Here is a 16,271-nt window from a genome sequence, read left to right as displayed (position 1 = left end):
CCGGCAGTGGCTGCTGACGCTAATAATAAATAAAGAGAGAGGGAAAGCTTAACCGCTAAGACCTCGTGGCGCAACGGTAGCGCGTCTGACTCCAGATCAGAAGGCTGCGTGTTCAAATCACGTCGGGGTCATTCGTTTTTTTTTATTAAGATCTGTTTTTTTTAACGTTGACATATATAACAAGTCACATATTCGATGTTTAACTGCAGACCCTTGCGCTATTTACAACCCCGGTAAATAGTAATATTCTGAGTGTCCCGTGTCTCACCTTCAGCCCTAAATCTAAAGTCTAGGCTCTTAAAATCGAAGATTTTAAAAACGCGTGTATAAATATACACTTTATCAGAGATGATAATCCCTGAAACGGGCAGTCCACAGCGTTGGATACATTGTGCGTTACTCTAGTTCTTTACATGTGACTGTCTTGCCTGACTTCCTAACGAAACGTGGAGATATTTATCCCTAAAGAACTTTATATGCCAACACAGTTTTGTCAAGACTTTGGTACTACAAAGCTTCGTAGTTTTTTATCGAATTAAAATGAATTAGCTGGATATAGAAAGGTATTCCGAAAAACCTTTACTGCAGTCTGCACCACTTTGGTTCCTGAAATGTGTTCTCACACCTCTTATCAAAATTGCTTTATCAAAAAGTTTGATCATAAATAGAAATACTACTTCTATATTATAAGAACGTTTTAAAATTAACACATGAAAAATGTTCAACCTGTTTTGGAATAATATATTTTAATTTTGCAGTAAAATTGAGAATACATGAACAATTCTAAAACAATCTAGCATGTTTAACACCCCAGAAAGGACATCTGGGGTGTTTCGTACGCCCTAAGTTAGGAGCCACTTCTCCAAAGAGTACTAAAATTGCCTAGTTGATAAATTTGCTAGCTATGCTAGTGACAGCTAGTCAGACAGCAGATTACAGTAACAGACAGCATGTGGAGTCCAGGCAGGTGCCAGAATGAGAATTCCAAGACTGACTAGTAATTTAGTAAAACTCCTACATGATAATTCTGGTCCAAATCATTCTGCATATTCATTTGAGACACCCCCTGTTTGTCATTTGAAATTAATGATCGACTTGGATCAATTGCACTGACAGTTCTCCCAAACTCTGCATGTGTAAGGTCGAAAAGGAGAGCTCGTTCTGATTTCTGTAGAGCGGGGTTCTCCAGTATCGGTCTTGGAAGCCCGTATTCTGTGGGTTTTCATTCCTCTACGGCTCTCTCTGACCCACATCTCCTCCTTCCTCAGTTACTCCTGCTTGAATTAGTTCCAGAAAAGATGAAGTGACACTGGCTTCCCTGATCACAATAAATCTGTGTCCTGAAAGTAGTGCTTCAATAATGACATATTAGACCAGCTCGATATGGTTCTTCATGGCTGAAAATCCCCGTCACAAGTGTGTAGTTCCTGGTTTCAGGTCCAATCCACAACATTTCCAGACAGATGGAGGGAGACTACCTTAATACGGATGTTTATATACTGTACAAAACAATACAGGCACGCAGCTGGCAAATATACTTAAATTGCATCCCCAAATAATTAAACTTCTATACTGACAAAGGTAGGATGCTGATTGGTATTTTGGTTAAGGTTTCTTAAACAGAGATGCAGAACAACATCACTCCTTTCGTAATTCCTTTGTGTAACAACATGCATTACTCCATAGTATCACTTATACCAATAGAATCACAGGCATTTATTCGTTCTTATTCATAATGCTTACGAAACATGCTTTCAGATGAAAAAATGAGGAGGTGAGAAATGACGAGGACTTTCTGCAGATGCAGCTCAGGCCCTGGAGTGTTTGTACAAAAGTTTATTTCGCTTGATGTTTTTAATGCAGGGTGTCATGATGTTGAATTAGTTATGATTGTCACATAGCCCCACTCAAATAAAGCATTATCAGTATTTTCCCTAACAGAGTAAAATCTAAGATACAGTGAGATTTTTTTTTACAATAAAAACAACACAGACAAAGATTCCCTGTTGAAAATGATATGTGCATTTACTTGACATGGCATGAACAGAACATCAGCAAACTGCAGGACGGGCGGCACAGAGCCCGTGGGGTGGGGGGGGCTCGCCTGGCAGATCCGCCCCACTCAGTCGTCGTGCTTGAGCTTCCTGATCTGGCCCTTGCGGCGGTCGATCTCTCGCTGCAGGCGCTCGATCTCCTTCTTGTGATGGTCAATCTCCTCTTCGTGGTGCTTCTTCAGGGCACTGAGGGCCTCGCGCTCCTTCTGCCTGAAGAGAACAGGGTAAGAATGGGGATAAGTAAGCTAAAGACATCATCAACAACAACAACAACAACAACAAAAGTCAAGCACAAAATGGGAGCAAAATCAGAGCTCTGGTTTGTTATAAGGACCATTAGCCCCGATGACAACTTTCACACTTTCCCTGCTTCTGGTGTCCACTCAGTCCCCTGTATCGCCCCCTTGTGGTGGTCCCAGCCAATCAATCAAGGTTTATTTATCAATGCACAAACAGTACAGCATACATGAGTGTTGTCTGCAATGAAACGCTTTATCCGCGAGCTCGTTAAGAGGGATAGAAGAGGAGTAGGACAGAAGTTTATAGGGATTAGGTTAGGATTGCAATACAATAAATTAAATAAATTACTACTTACAAAACAGTTACAGATTGCAGGAACGTAACACAAAGATAGGAGGTATTTAGCGCTGTTCATATGGACAGTGGGAGCACACGGTCTCTGACCACCCGCGGGCACCTCTTCAAGACCCACCTGTGTAGACTCTGCCTTCAGACTGTGCGAGTCGCCATTTTAATTTCTGCACCGTGTGTCGTTTTGCTTTTAAGCTCCCGCTGACCATCGAGCGGGCAGAGCACCTACTTGAAGTATCGCTCCTCCTCGGCTGCCTCCCTCTTTCCAAACGCCCCGCCTGCCTCACGCACCGATCCCCCGCCGCCGCCTCCCTTTCCTGCCCCCTTGCCCAGCTCGCCCAGCTGCAACAAGAGGACCGCGCATTAAAACATGACATGAGTCCCGTGTACAAAATGGCACGATTCACCTGGACAGCGGGCCATCCATTCATTCTCCAACCTCTTCTTAGAATCCGGGGTCGCAGAGGAGCTGGAGTCAATCCCAGCAAGCAACAGGCACAAGGCAGGGTACACCCTGGACAGGACGCCAGTTCATCACAGGGCTCAGACACACACTAACTCCCACCAGGGCCAATTTTTCCACAAAAGTTACTGGTTAACCCATCAGTGCGTCTTTGTCTTGTGGGAGGAAACCCATGCAAATAGGCTGAGAACATAAAAACTTCACACACACACAGCTCCCCAGGCTTGGTATTGAACCCAGGGTCCCAGCACTGGAAGCAGCATGTCTTGTGTAGGAGCTCATATTTACTATATGCATTTGCTGCAATGGCAATAGAATAAAGATCTGAATACGACTACACAAACAGGCTCCTCAACACCCTGGAATCTACTTGCACCCGCCCCAATTCCAGAAACAGGGTTTAAATCCCCCCCCCCCCCAGTGTGTTGTGTATACTGTATTATGTATTTGCACTATCTGCACTTTGCACTATGTGTATCCTGTCTACAATGTCTATGTCAGTGCCTTGTCTGTATTTGCACCGTGGACCTGTATACTGTATACTTGTATGTGGCTGGAATGACAAATAAACGTGAACTTGGACTTGAGATGGCAAGACTTTACAGCTGTACTCATTACCCCATGGCATGCTTCCATAATTCTTCAAACAAGTCATCTAACAATCACGTTTAATCTCCTGAATCCACCTACATTATTATTAAAAGCAGTTGTGCTTCCTTTCTCTGCAATCACGTATTTGTCCTTTGTATCTCTATACGTAGAGGGCTGCTCTGTCTGCAGGTTTTCATTCCAATTTGACTCGTATCGACCTAAACCAGTTTGCAATTGGCTTAATTGGACTAGTTTTCTCAATTTCTTACTCCTCGGGTGATGCTGCTTTAAAGAGGCCTGAAAAATCTGCAGACAGACTCCATGACAGCAGTTGGATCACAGCAGCGGTCTAAAACAAAGAAAGTTTAAAAATCCCTTCGTCACTCCAAGGGCTGAGGGACCGTGAAGCACGTTCACCAGTAATGCAGTTGCAGCCAAATACCCCGGCTTGTTTAATGAAATCTCTGGATCAAATCCTCAGATCAGACCGGCTGGATGAGCCAAATAGCCTTATCTTATTTGTTATATAAACTGTGGAACTTTATTGTTAAGCCAAAAGAAAGTTCACTGTGCAATTTCAAATATAAATGAGTAAGTGACCCAACCCAGACCAGCTATTTAATAAAATAAACGTCTCTTCAAATGATTAAGAAAAACGAAGTTAATGTTAACCGTTGCAACGGCAATCATCGTAATACCCCTTTGTTACTTCTCTCGTAAATAAAGGTGAAATTAATCAAAGACAACAAAACAAGAACAGACTTTCAGGGCCGCACATTCTTCATTGCGTATGACTTCTTCACTTTAACAGCAGAATAATGTGTAAACCTCACTTTCCCAGGCTTGGAAATTTTACATTTTCGTAAACACCCCCCTTACCTGGCTTGAATCCGACGACATCCTAATCTGAGCTGCGAGGAGACCCCTAAAGTTAGACCTCAAAAATCTAGCCATTTTCTATTCCCCTGGCTTCCAAACAGTCGCTGTCAAGTCAGGGTGTCCTTGTGTTTTATATGGAAAGCCTCGGGCCCACCAACACCTTTCACGGAGTGTGTTTTTGTGCGGTACCTTTAAGATACAAAGCTCGATCTCCCTCTGTGAATATCAATACAATAAAATCAGTATAAACATCTATGTCTCACTATCAATAACAACAAACTCTGGACATGTTGGACACGCCTCTGCAACACGTTAGAGATTGTAAACCGCAGTTAATACTCTACAACGCCGGGTAAAAAGTACAGTTGGCCCTTTCTGACACCTAGGGGGCTCTCGGTCAGAGGTTAATTCTGTGCAGCACAGACCCATTGCGGGCACACGGCGGAGCAGTTTGCCGAGTATGTGCTCGACAAGTAACAGTCTATCGATGCAGGACGGCTTTCAGAGTAATAATCCTTTTCAGTACAGAGACCATTTCAAGAAAATCTAATGCAAGTGTATAATTACTTCTAAAAATTAATTTCTATTTTAAAATCTGATTTGCACGTCTAGTATCCACTATGATGCAGGGAGGGTGTGAACTTCCCACAATGATGTAGCAGACTGGGTGGCAGAGGAAATGTCAATTTACCCGGTGGAATATGTAACATAAGGTTTAGGGTATCTGTTAACATTAACAAGGTAACAATATATTATTCCGAGGTAAGAGAAATACGTGTAATTGCTCTAAACGGCCTAATAGACTAATCCACTTAGGCTGCAGAAAATGTTACTGTTTTGTACCCTTTACAAAGCAGATTTCATTATTGAGGAAATTCTTCATTGCACACAAAAATCATTAAGACAATTGTTTTTTTTTATTTGCGATACAGCAAAAGTACATCAGTCACTTTCAAATCAAACTTTCAGAGTAATACAGCGAGCGAGTCAGCATCGTGTTGCGACACTGAACTCACACGACTACACAAAGGAAAAGCAGGCACCAAAACAAAACAGTCGTAATTTTAGAGTTCTTCATCAGCATTTTACCTTTTTTAAATCACCAAACTAAATAAATATTTACAATTTCAAAGTTAAACCAATTTTCCAAATTTTAGTATTACAATAAAAAAAAAACAGCACCCTTTAAGGGATTTTCAGATTTCAAGAACGGGAACATAAAAACCTTCCATTTTCATCAGGAGCCCCTAATATTACTTAAAAACTAACATCATCCCTTGTCTATACCCATTATAAGCTGACAGGAGCTCTGATCAGGCAAGTTTAATTTCACTCACCTGAGAGGCACACTCAAAGCCTGTCATGATAAAATTACCCTTTTCCACAATTCCAGGGAATTCCACTTCAAACTGCTCTAAAATAAATCACAGGTTTGATATGGGGTGGATATCTTGTAGACATTTTATATACACTAAATACTGTACAGATATGCCAGTCTACAATTTTAATTGTTTATTAAATTGAAACATCTCATGTATTACACAAGAGTCCGTCATTCTCGAAGATTAGAAACTAATCCCTTTAGTCCCCATCTCCACTGTGTTCTCTGCAAGCTATTAACAGTACTCCAGTGTGATCGTAATACCTCCTCCCCCCCCAAAAAAAAAACTGGCTTCAAACGCATTAAACTGATCAAAATTGGAGGCTGTAGGTTAAGAGACAAAAAAGGGAATGTATTGTGAGAAACAGTCGATAATTTTGGTGTTTTTTAAGGGTCAGTTATCTGATTTAGTCAATTATATTTTACCAGATGATTCATAAACTGACTGTCCAGTTAATGGTTGTGAAGAAGATTCATGTAGATGGTGTTAGATAAGAAGAAAAAAATCACAGAAGGGAAATTAGATGAAAACAAGCTGTTGAAAGTTCTGAAAACAGCTAAAATATATATTCTGTATAATGGAATGTTTTTCTGGTGCAAAGACGACTTTTTTGCAGTTTTCCAATGAGAGTTCAATTTCTTGGAATAAACAGATTTACCCCCCACTTATCAAAGATTTTAGTTTGGGGCTGCTTTTTCCGTTTTCACCCATTCGGATGCAGTGCTGAAAGAAACCACAGAACGAGAGAGATGAAGGCAAGTAGGGGGAAGAGGAAGGGGCCGTCAGAGGGCCTGGAGGAGCCTGCGGGGGCCTGTCTGCCGGGACCCCCTCCCCCGGGGCCGTCAGTCTTCCTTCGGGCCCCCGAGAGCCTGCAGGCGCTCCAGCAGCGGGGGGTGGGAGTAGTGCCACATGGAGAACACCCAGTCGGCCACCGGGAAGCCCAGGTTGTCCTTGTTGAGCTTGATGAGGGCGGAGTAGAGCTCCGAGGCCCTGCCCATGCCGCGGGCAAAGGCGTCCGCCTGGAACTCGAACCTGCGGCTGAGGACCGTCAGGCAGAAAGACAGCAGCTGAGGGAAGAGACGAGCAGCGTCAGTCCGCTACAGATCCGAAAGCGCCGCAGCACGACCTCACAGCGGCGACAAAAACCATGCAGGAAAGCTCAAACGGTCTGGATACTGGTTTTTTTATGAAGTTCATTCTGAAGCATCGGTTGGTTGGGGTTTTTTTTTTCCCCAAGTTTACAAAATCTTTCAAGTCTTCCTTTCACTTTATTTTTTGCAATGGACAAATCTGTCTTTGAGTTTTCCTCTCCATGTCTAAAGAAACAATACAACAACAACCAGTTCCACTAAAAAAAGGAGCAGCAGAGCAAAAGCCATGAGCATTGACTGCATGTTTCCAACCAATTCACTTTTAATAATAATTCTTTACACTTAGATGGGGCTTTTCTGGACACTCCACTCAAAGCGCTTTACAAGTAATGGGGATTCCCTTCCACCAGCACCAGAGTGTAGGCTAGTACTCTCACCACACATCATCTATCACTGGGTAGGAGAACAGAGTGATGAAGCCAATTCATAGAGGTTTATTATTAGGAGGCCATGCTTGGTAAAGGCCAGGGGAGGAAATTTGGCCAGGACAGCAGGCTAACATCCCTATTCTGTTCAAGACATGTACAAACACAAAGGGAAACTTCAGTGAAATGAGACTGAGAGCTGATCTTATTCTACAGTTAGGAGTTAAAGTAAGTTCAGCATTCTTGTACTGCACATTAAAGTTCTAAAACTTTTCCAAACTCATCAAATTTCAGTCGTAAATATAAAAGAGTAACATAAAAGAGTTTAGAAAAATACAGGCGTACAGTGAATTGAGCAGGACACTGCATGCTGTCAGAACTGTAAACAACAATGGAGCAGCTGCCATGATTACCTCATTGTAGGGGGAGAAGATGAACTGGAAGATGATCATCAGGCCAATCAGGGTGGGCTGGCTGTCGTGGAACCCAAAGGCAGCGAAGAGCTCCTTACGACCAATCAGAACAGCAAAGAGGAAGAAGCACAGGAAGGAGTTCATCTGCAGCCGAGGACAGAGAGGGAGAGTAAGAACCACAGCCTGCTGACAGGCAATCTCAAAACAGCTAACAGGATGTGACACATACTGCGCAGGATTCAGAAATATTAACTGGCTGTCTTCAGCATTTTCTTCAAGTACGATCGCCTGCATCTGAGGCTGTTATACGAGTAATAGTATGTGGGACTCAACTGTGTGAGGATTTTTAACTAAATTGAAATCCGACACATTGCCTGCCACTGGCCAGAATGTCAATTCGGATACTTTCTTTCAAAACAAACTGAAATCATTGGAATCATTTTTTTAAATACAGAAGGGTACAAACACCTTCATATATGAATAAAACGTTCCCAATCTAAATTGTCAAATATGTATCGGGAGCATGTAGCTCCTGGACAGACATTTCATCATCCGGCAAACCAGACAGTTCGATCCCCCCACAGGACAGCTCATTCACTCATCCTGGCCCTGTAGGGTGTCCCTCTCAGTTACCTGGCTGATGACAATGTTCTTAACAGTGTGGCCCAGTTTCCAGTGGCCCAGCTCGTGGCCCAGCACAGCCAGAACCTCACGGTTGTTACAGCCCTGCTTTTTATTCTGGAGGAGGGGAGGAGGAAAACATGTTATAACAACTTATTCACTTCCTACCACGTCTGCAAAATGCACTTCACTTGGAACAACACCGTCCAGGAATTAAGTGTAAAATGCCCCTGGCTGTAGGAGCCAAGGACCCCCCTACAGAGTGAGGAGCGACCAAGGGGCAGCTGCAAAGGGGTGCAGAAGGTGAATGTGAAGGAGAGAAGGGGCTTATGCCTAGAGGAAGTGACATCAGGAATAATTACAATTTAGGACAGCTGAGGGTGTTGAACTTGGATACTGTTACCCTTCCCGAACCTTCAAATAAACTCCATGTATATGGCAGATCCACATCATACCACGCATCCCGATATGGAGAACTCTGGAAAACTGGAAAATCTGCTCGCCGTTTTAAGACAAGGGAGAGCCTTGTGCCACCCACAGGCCCCACGTGGTACGACGGCACATCGGGTTTGGCTCACCTTGGGCCTGGGCTTGGCCTCGGCAGCGTCGTTCTCCTCGCTGGGCTCCGGCTCCGGCTCCCCAGACTTGTTCAGAGGAGAGTAGTCCTCCAGCAGGGTGTCAAAGAGCACGATGCGCTTGTTCTTGAAAAACCCGTAGAAATAGGCATTGCTGTGGGACGAGCGCTTGGACCCTGAAGGACAGAGAAACGTGGATCTGTACTCATCGGGGCCGCATCTACTGCATGTTCAAGACTGGTTACAGAACACAGGTGCACCTCACAGAAAATAGGATGTGAAGCCAAGGTCACACATGACTAGATTTCACTGTAGCGGAATGTTATTTTTGCCTCTAGTTGCAACCACACATAAACCCAACTAAGCAGCTTACCTTCCACCACGTAGACTTTAGTGAGAGGAAAGCTGATTGACTTTGCCATGGCCTCAATGTCCTCCTTCAGCTCCCCTTCAGGCAGGGGGGTGAACTTGTCAAACAGTGGAGCAATGTAGTCGGCGTAGACTGTCACCAGCACCTACGATCACAAGAGGAAGCTCACACGAACCACTCGGCTCTTCGCTATGCACTCGAAAAGCAGGTTCAGAAAGCATGCCAGATACCAGCATCTTGTGCTAAGACACAAGAGACGCTGCGTCTGTTACTCCTTTTGCTGTTTCGTATGTCGAGAAAACACTTTTAAGCTCATATGATGTCCTGAAAAAATGTGAACAGCTCTATAGAGTGGCCCATACATTAAAGGAGTGCTGCAGGTGTATTGCAGGACAACTAACCACATAATAGATTGACCACAGCATTCACACTTTTTCATAGATAATCATCTTTTTCCTTTCATTATTCTCATTTTTCATGTATTGCAGATTTTGATAGCAGGACAAAATGACATGAAACAACCATCTAGCCCAGGTTTCAACTCATAGGTGCTGCCTTTCAATGTCCTTCTACACCACCATCTTTCTTCTTTACTTGCTGTCTGAATCGGTGGTTCTCAGCCTTTGAAACTCGATTCAATTGCTGTTTGTGAACTTACTCTTACATCAATGAAAAATATTTTTTACAAAATAGCGAAACAGATTGAAGGTGGGATGATCCAGATTCACATCTGAACTTCAGCGTATTTAATGTACGAGTTCACCTCCAACATTATCAAAGTGAGCTCTGCTGTTGCATATTTGCCATAAGTCTTGACTTTCTCAACTCCGTGGAACAAATGTCACTTTCCACAACAAGTCTGCTGCAGTGCTTACTTTTGATCATCACAAGGGCAGAAAATCCTGCGTTGGCTACATAGGTGGATCAGAAAGGAAAATGGGATGAGGGTGTGCAAGGCTTGCTGCTGGTTTTCGGATAGATGGGAAAGAATCTCAACCAAAACGACTCCAAACTTGACTGATGTCTGATATAACATCTCAATTGCCCACGCGTCCTCACATTGTTTACTAAACTAGACTGAACTGTTCACTAACCAAATTGAAGCGTGGATCATCACAGATTATGATGTGACATTGCTAGAAAAAAGTAACTTGGCTGAATTCATAAGATCGCAGCTAGAGTCGATATTATTTGTGGTCATTATGAGATTCAGTGCCTGCACGAGCTCTGCTTCTGTGTTGCTAACAGCACAGACTGAGATTACTTGGCAAGAAAATGGTGACCACAGTAAATGCAGTCTTAAGTCTTAATGAAAGTGTCAATTAACACTTTCTATTGATAAATTACTGTGACTGGATCACACTTCATTAGCAAGGTGATGTTTTGTATCCTGGTATTGTACTGTTGCCAAACTTTAATATTGTCATTTAGGTTATATGTTATGAGCTCTTGATGTGCAAGACAAATTCCCTTAGGGGAAATAACCCATAATTCAAGTCAGTGACTAAAACACTAAATATCGAGAGAAGCTTAATAAGAAGGCGGGTCATACATTTCTGCTTATAAGCTGCTGTGAAAAACACTGCCATGTAGTCAGAAACATTTAGTACCTTTTTCAAATCAGCTGTATATAAAAAGCTCTTGCGTCCCCCTGTGGGTCCTCATATGTCCCCCTTAGGGGTTGCTGCCACTGGTTGAGAAGCCCTAAATAAATGCCCTATTCCAGAGATTCCTAAATTCTCTAAATGAATAGGACAAGGAACTTCAACAGTGATGCATCCGAGTTGCATGTCTACATCAAATATCAAATTCTGTCACCACTGACAGCAGCCTTTCCTCCCTTGACTGGCTACTCTATATCCAGGAAGTACTCACACCCTTCACAGGAGGGTGCACTGAAGGGCATGTACAGGGTATAAAAAAGGTCCTGCTTCCAGTCCTTACATGACAGCTGGCATGATTAGGGCACTGCCTGAGCAGTAGCAGAGAACCAGTGTCAGCTTCTGGGCAGTGAATGACACAAATCTGCTAGTCTGATCCCAGCAGTCAGATGAGCTTTGCTGCCCGAACACATACGGGGGTGGTGTTTACCAAGCAGGAGGGAGAGCAGACGACCACGTGGAACGCCCCTAGCAGGAAGCGTAGCCCTCAAGGGCTGGAATAAGACGGGATCAGAGGCGATGAGAAACTGAGCATTTGGGATCCAGGGTTTGCGACTCACCAGAGAGACAGCGAGGGTGAACAGCCAGGCGTAGATGAAGAAGTAGTCTCCGCCGATTTTGATGATGTAGAGCAGCAGGGAGGTGACGGGCAGCAGGATGCACTGCGTCACCACAAACTTCTTTACCGCGTCCTTCAGGAAGAAACCCAGTGTCTGAGAGAGAGAGAAGACAGGAGGTGAAATCAGTATGCAGCACACCTAGAGAAGATACTAGATCACTCCAGCTCTGATCCCTTTACTAAGAACCAAGAAAGGTCAAGCAAAGTCAGTGAAGGATTCTAAGAACTCACTTTACAGTTCTAAAGCCAGCTATTATAGCTTATCCCATTCACAATCCCACATAGCTGCATAAATCTCAAAGGGCTTGAAAACGACATGTAGAAGTGCTACTTGTATACTCGACTGAATTTCTCTCACAAAGGCAATAAGGGCGTTAATTATTCTATATGAAGGAATAAAGAAAAAGCTATATTGACATCTGTGGATCTCTGAAGGGTCAGCCACTGGAACCTGTAGCTACATTTCTGTCTTTCACATCTGCTTCGGTTGCGACAAGTAAGGGGGTTACACCTCAGAAAAGGCTGTTCTGCTTTTTAACATCCAATAATGCGAGGCCCGTAGTGTAGCTGGGGAGCGACGTGCATGGACGGTTTAAGCCGGAGAGCTAGTGGGTGGCACAGTGGTGCAGTGGTTAGCACTGCTGTCTCACAGCGCTGTGATCTTGGGTTCCATTCCTGGGGTGCCCTCTGCCTGGAGTTTGCATGTTCTGTCCATTATATACCGATAGATTAACTGGCCCTGGTGTGAGTGTGTGTGCCCTGCGATGGACTGGCATCCTGTCTGGGTCGTACCCTGTCTTGTGCCCCTTGCCTGCTGGGATAGGCTCCAGCTTCCCCGTGACCCTGTACCGGATAAAGAGGTTATAAAGTGCATGGATGCATGCTAGCGTGCCAAGGAGGCAGTACCTGCTGGTTGAAGCCGTGCTTCTCCTCGATGACAAAGGTGCTGTAAATGCTCCAGGGAAGGCCAGTGAAAGCACTGAAGAGAGTGGCCAGCAGCAGGAACATGAGGGACTGGGAAATCTGGGAGCACAGACAAGGGCTCTTACAGCATGAACTTTCGAAAAGCCTTTTTGGCTCCAAGGCAAAATCCCCCCTCTGCTCGTTTCTAATGCCCAATATCTGCGGGCTACGCATCAAAAAACCTTCCAAATATTTTCAGAACAGCAAAACCAACCTTTCATTCAGAGAAAGATTGATGTAGACCACCATGGGCTACAGGGAAGTCACCTACAACACCAGTAGACTGATCCTCTGCTCACCCCCATGCATGCGACAGCAGCTTAACAATCTGCGACCTTTCTCTGATCCATGCAAGTGAGCACTGTCTTCTTTTTACCTTTCTTTTGGCATTTTGTATTTTCTCAACACGCGGTTTGGAATTGCCACTTGATTCCTCATGTCTTTGCTCTGAATCTGTGCTGCCCAGGGAGGATGAAGCCCGACAGACCCGCTCCTCTGACCTGCCCACGCATCAGAAGTAATTGACTGTTGACTACATCAGACTGTTTGATGTGCAGGAGGAACAGCACATATTACATAGTGTCTAAGTCATTGGGTGTCAACATTATTACTATCTTATTTGTTCAGGTGGACAGATTCCTTGCAGTAGTTTATCCTTATACTTACGATCATTATATAACGAGGACTGTAGTTATAGACATTTGCGCTTACACTTGGTTTTACTACTATTTTTCTCTTAACGATCCAGAACCTCGTTACCATCGATGTAGCTGCACAAATGGTGCGTGTGGTATTTTGTCGCTCCAGGCAATAATAATTGCAAGAGTGCTGATTAATGTGAAACTGTACTTCATGGCTAAATACCAGATTGCTCGTCATTATCTTCTATCATGAAGCACTAATCAGTGGCATGGTTGCGAGATTTCACTTGGGTAGTTGCAACAGCTCCGTTTCAACTGAAATACCGCCACACCCTGAGAATTTCAGACGCTCCCTTACGGATTCTTCCCCTGGCGCCAGCCTTGCAGACAACCCAGGCTCACACCTACACGTGTGTCTGGGCCACTGAGGTCCACCTGTGCTCAGAGTGAGCTGCTTTGCTGGTCAGGCCACACCGAGACCACATTAGCACTGAGCCCTGTCTTAAAGAGCACATTATTCTTGCATCACTGCTCAAAACTAGGGTGCTAACTGGGTCTCTGAGGGGGAGGAGAGAAAACTAAAAGAAGTGCTCTAAGGCTTACCTCATGTTCTGGTCCGAGTCCAGCTCGCTCAATGAGACTGCCCGATACCTTCCACAAGAAAGGAATCCCTCCTAACAGGAGAATCAGCTGTACAAACACAATGGCTGGTTTTAACTGGGGCAGAAGACAGCAGAGTACTAAAACAAAAACTACCCGATCATCAGAAGCGATTTTTTACTGCACCTGAAAGCCCTCTTTAAGTTTCTAACATCTATTATTCAAAGCAAAAGTTTTTTTTTTTTATTTCCCCTACCAAGTTTTATAAAGGCCATTTTCTCCCCTCTCTAGGTCATTGTGCAGAGTGGCCAGTACTCTCAGCTACATGCCAGTCTCCTCCTGACACCGCAGTCCAGTGAAGCCAACAGGGAGACCACCGAGAGGGACACACTCACCGTCCCCTCTGTCTCGGAGTACAGTCCTGACCAGAAGCTGAAAGTGCTCTTGTCCAACTGGTACAGCCGCGACTTCTCAAATGTCTCCGTGTCCATGATCCTGCCCAGTTCCATGGGCACGTGAGTGGTGGACCTGTACACCTTGCGCTGCAGGCAAAGAGACAGGGAGACTCCTTACCTCCTTCCTTTACCGTCTACAGAAGAGAAATGAGCTTGGCAGGGCATGTAAACGACAGGACACAATACATAACAGAAGTTGGGTCATCAGTGTGCAAGACAGATACATGTATGATGAAAAAATAAAGTAAAATATAACATATCAGTTCAAATTAAGCAGGTTAATAGCAATAGGAGGCTGCCTAAAGCTCTGGGTCTCTTGTCAGCAGGCCTTTATTCAGGATGACATGCTTAACTTCTTATATAACTCAATGTTCTCTGTGAAGTGTAACGTTTTATTGCACATGTTCACAAAACAATGGTAGAAAGCAAGTTTGGACCTACTATAACACCCCGCCTCTCCAGAGCCACAGATCTCACAATGAAGGACAATAAGAATACATAAAAACTGCGGGTATGTTAAACTGTTGAAAAAATATTTTCATCTCTTCTACTGTGTCATCCGTTTATGCCATATTAATCCATACCATGTTTTGGCAACTTTAAAGCCTTATCGTCAACCGTTTTACATATGGTTGTTAATGCCTGTTGCAATGCCTGTCTGGTTGTTAATAAACCTGAAATGTCCAAATGTTAACGTTTATCGGCTCCTGGAAAACAAATTAACCTTGTTTCTCTTTAAAGACGTGTGATTTTAGTAAAATCACAGCCAATATTCATTCATTTTGTGGACGCGTTTCATGGTAGATTTAAATGCGATCTATGTAATCGATCTAGGTTGCACAATGAAGAGGGTAAAACAAGACGGAGAATTTCTCAGTAATAATACCAAATGAGTCTTTGTCTGCCTCGAAAATGGGAATAGGCATCTTCGGAAGCAGAAAACAATAAGAGGGACCAATTAGCAATGCCGTGTATTCACTAGACCCATTTTTTCGAATAAAAATGATAGTGCATGGATGTAAGTGGTGGTTAATTCCTGATATTAGGTTTTGTTTCCCTGTCGTAGTGCTAGAAACAAAACGTGGCTCTTGCGCTCGTAAGAGTTGCTCTCAAAGCTGCAATTTTTTTTCAGCAGCCGATGTTTTTTGCATTAGGTAAACCGGCGTTACACATCACTTAGAAAGGCAGAATGTGTGTAGCTCACCTGTCTGTACGCGAGATAGGCCTCCCATAAATAGACTGTCCACGAGAAGAGTAGAACCGAGTAGAAGATCTTATTTTCTACCGAAAGTTCATATACAAATTGCAGCATTTTGTTCTCCTTACTCAGACCAGCCTTCGGTACCTTTACTTCCAGATCTCATGAAAGGGTTTCAAACTCAAAGGCAATCGTCGACTTAGCATTAACCACTGTCGGAAGATTTTATGGAACACTCGTTGTTTCAGATAGAAACGTCTGCTTTGAGCTTTCACTGCCGTGCTGATATTTGTAAGTAATGACAACTCATGCTAGGCTCGCTTTCCCATTCATGTTAAAACCGTCTGAGTAACACCCATTTTCGCTCCCCTCACGATGTCTGCGCCGTGAGCTCCAATCACTTCAGTTCCGAGCCGATGTGTTCCGACGGTAACATTTTTTTTCCAGATCACGTTTTAAATGCATACGAATCCATCTTCTCTGCATTTTCAACCCTTCCGAACTACAATGTTTAATTTCACCAACAGTTCTTATACCACTTTATATTTTATATCTGATTTTTTTAATGTAATTTTGTTATGTGTTTTACTAGGTAAACCGGCAATATCAAACTGAAAAAAAAATATGTACAGAATTCAAGTTCCACGGTCATGTTGCAACATAATAACATTCATTAATG

The 16,271-nt window shown here is 43.7% G+C and overlaps 2 protein-coding genes and 1 non-coding gene across 3 annotated transcripts; 1 reads left to right on the top strand and 2 right to left on the bottom strand.

Annotated features, from left to right (window-relative positions):
• The first annotated feature begins 59 nt into the window (after positions 1-59).
• trnaw-cca (transfer RNA tryptophan (anticodon CCA)) lies at positions 60-131 on the top strand. Its single transcript has one exon. It is a non-coding gene; the product is annotated as a tRNA-Trp (tRNA).
• Positions 132-1,999: 1,868 nt separating this feature from the next.
• atp5if1b (ATP synthase inhibitory factor subunit 1b) lies at positions 2,000-4,738 on the bottom strand. Its single transcript, XM_088602967.1, has 3 exons — positions 4,579-4,738; positions 2,875-2,987; positions 2,000-2,264 (listed from the first exon to the last, which is right to left on the bottom strand). Exons 1-3 carry the CDS (start codon positions 4,651-4,653, stop codon positions 2,123-2,125), a joined length of 330 nt encoding a protein of 109 aa, XP_088459093.1. The 5' UTR covers positions 4,654-4,738; the 3' UTR covers positions 2,000-2,122.
• A 735-nt stretch (positions 4,739-5,473) lies between these two features.
• Positions 5,474-15,978, bottom strand: zmpste24 (zinc metallopeptidase, STE24 homolog). Its single transcript, XM_088602955.1, has 10 exons — positions 15,599-15,978; positions 14,335-14,481; positions 13,943-14,029; positions 12,642-12,758; positions 11,677-11,829; positions 9,459-9,600; positions 9,089-9,261; positions 8,523-8,627; positions 7,890-8,033; positions 5,474-7,027 (listed from the first exon to the last, which is right to left on the bottom strand). Exons 1-10 carry the CDS (start codon positions 15,704-15,706, stop codon positions 6,803-6,805), a joined length of 1,401 nt encoding a protein of 466 aa, XP_088459081.1. The 5' UTR covers positions 15,707-15,978; the 3' UTR covers positions 5,474-6,802.
• Between the last annotated feature and the right edge of the window lie 293 nt (positions 15,979-16,271).

This window comes from Lepisosteus platostomus, chromosome 13 (assembly GCF_059453375.1).
Source record: "Lepisosteus platostomus isolate fLepPlt1 chromosome 13, fLepPlt1.hap1, whole genome shotgun sequence".
NCBI classification, from domain to species: domain Eukaryota; kingdom Metazoa; phylum Chordata; class Actinopteri; order Semionotiformes; family Lepisosteidae; genus Lepisosteus; species Lepisosteus platostomus.
Note: the sequence above shows the minus strand (reverse complement) of the source record. Positions and strands in the feature narration are given on the sequence as shown.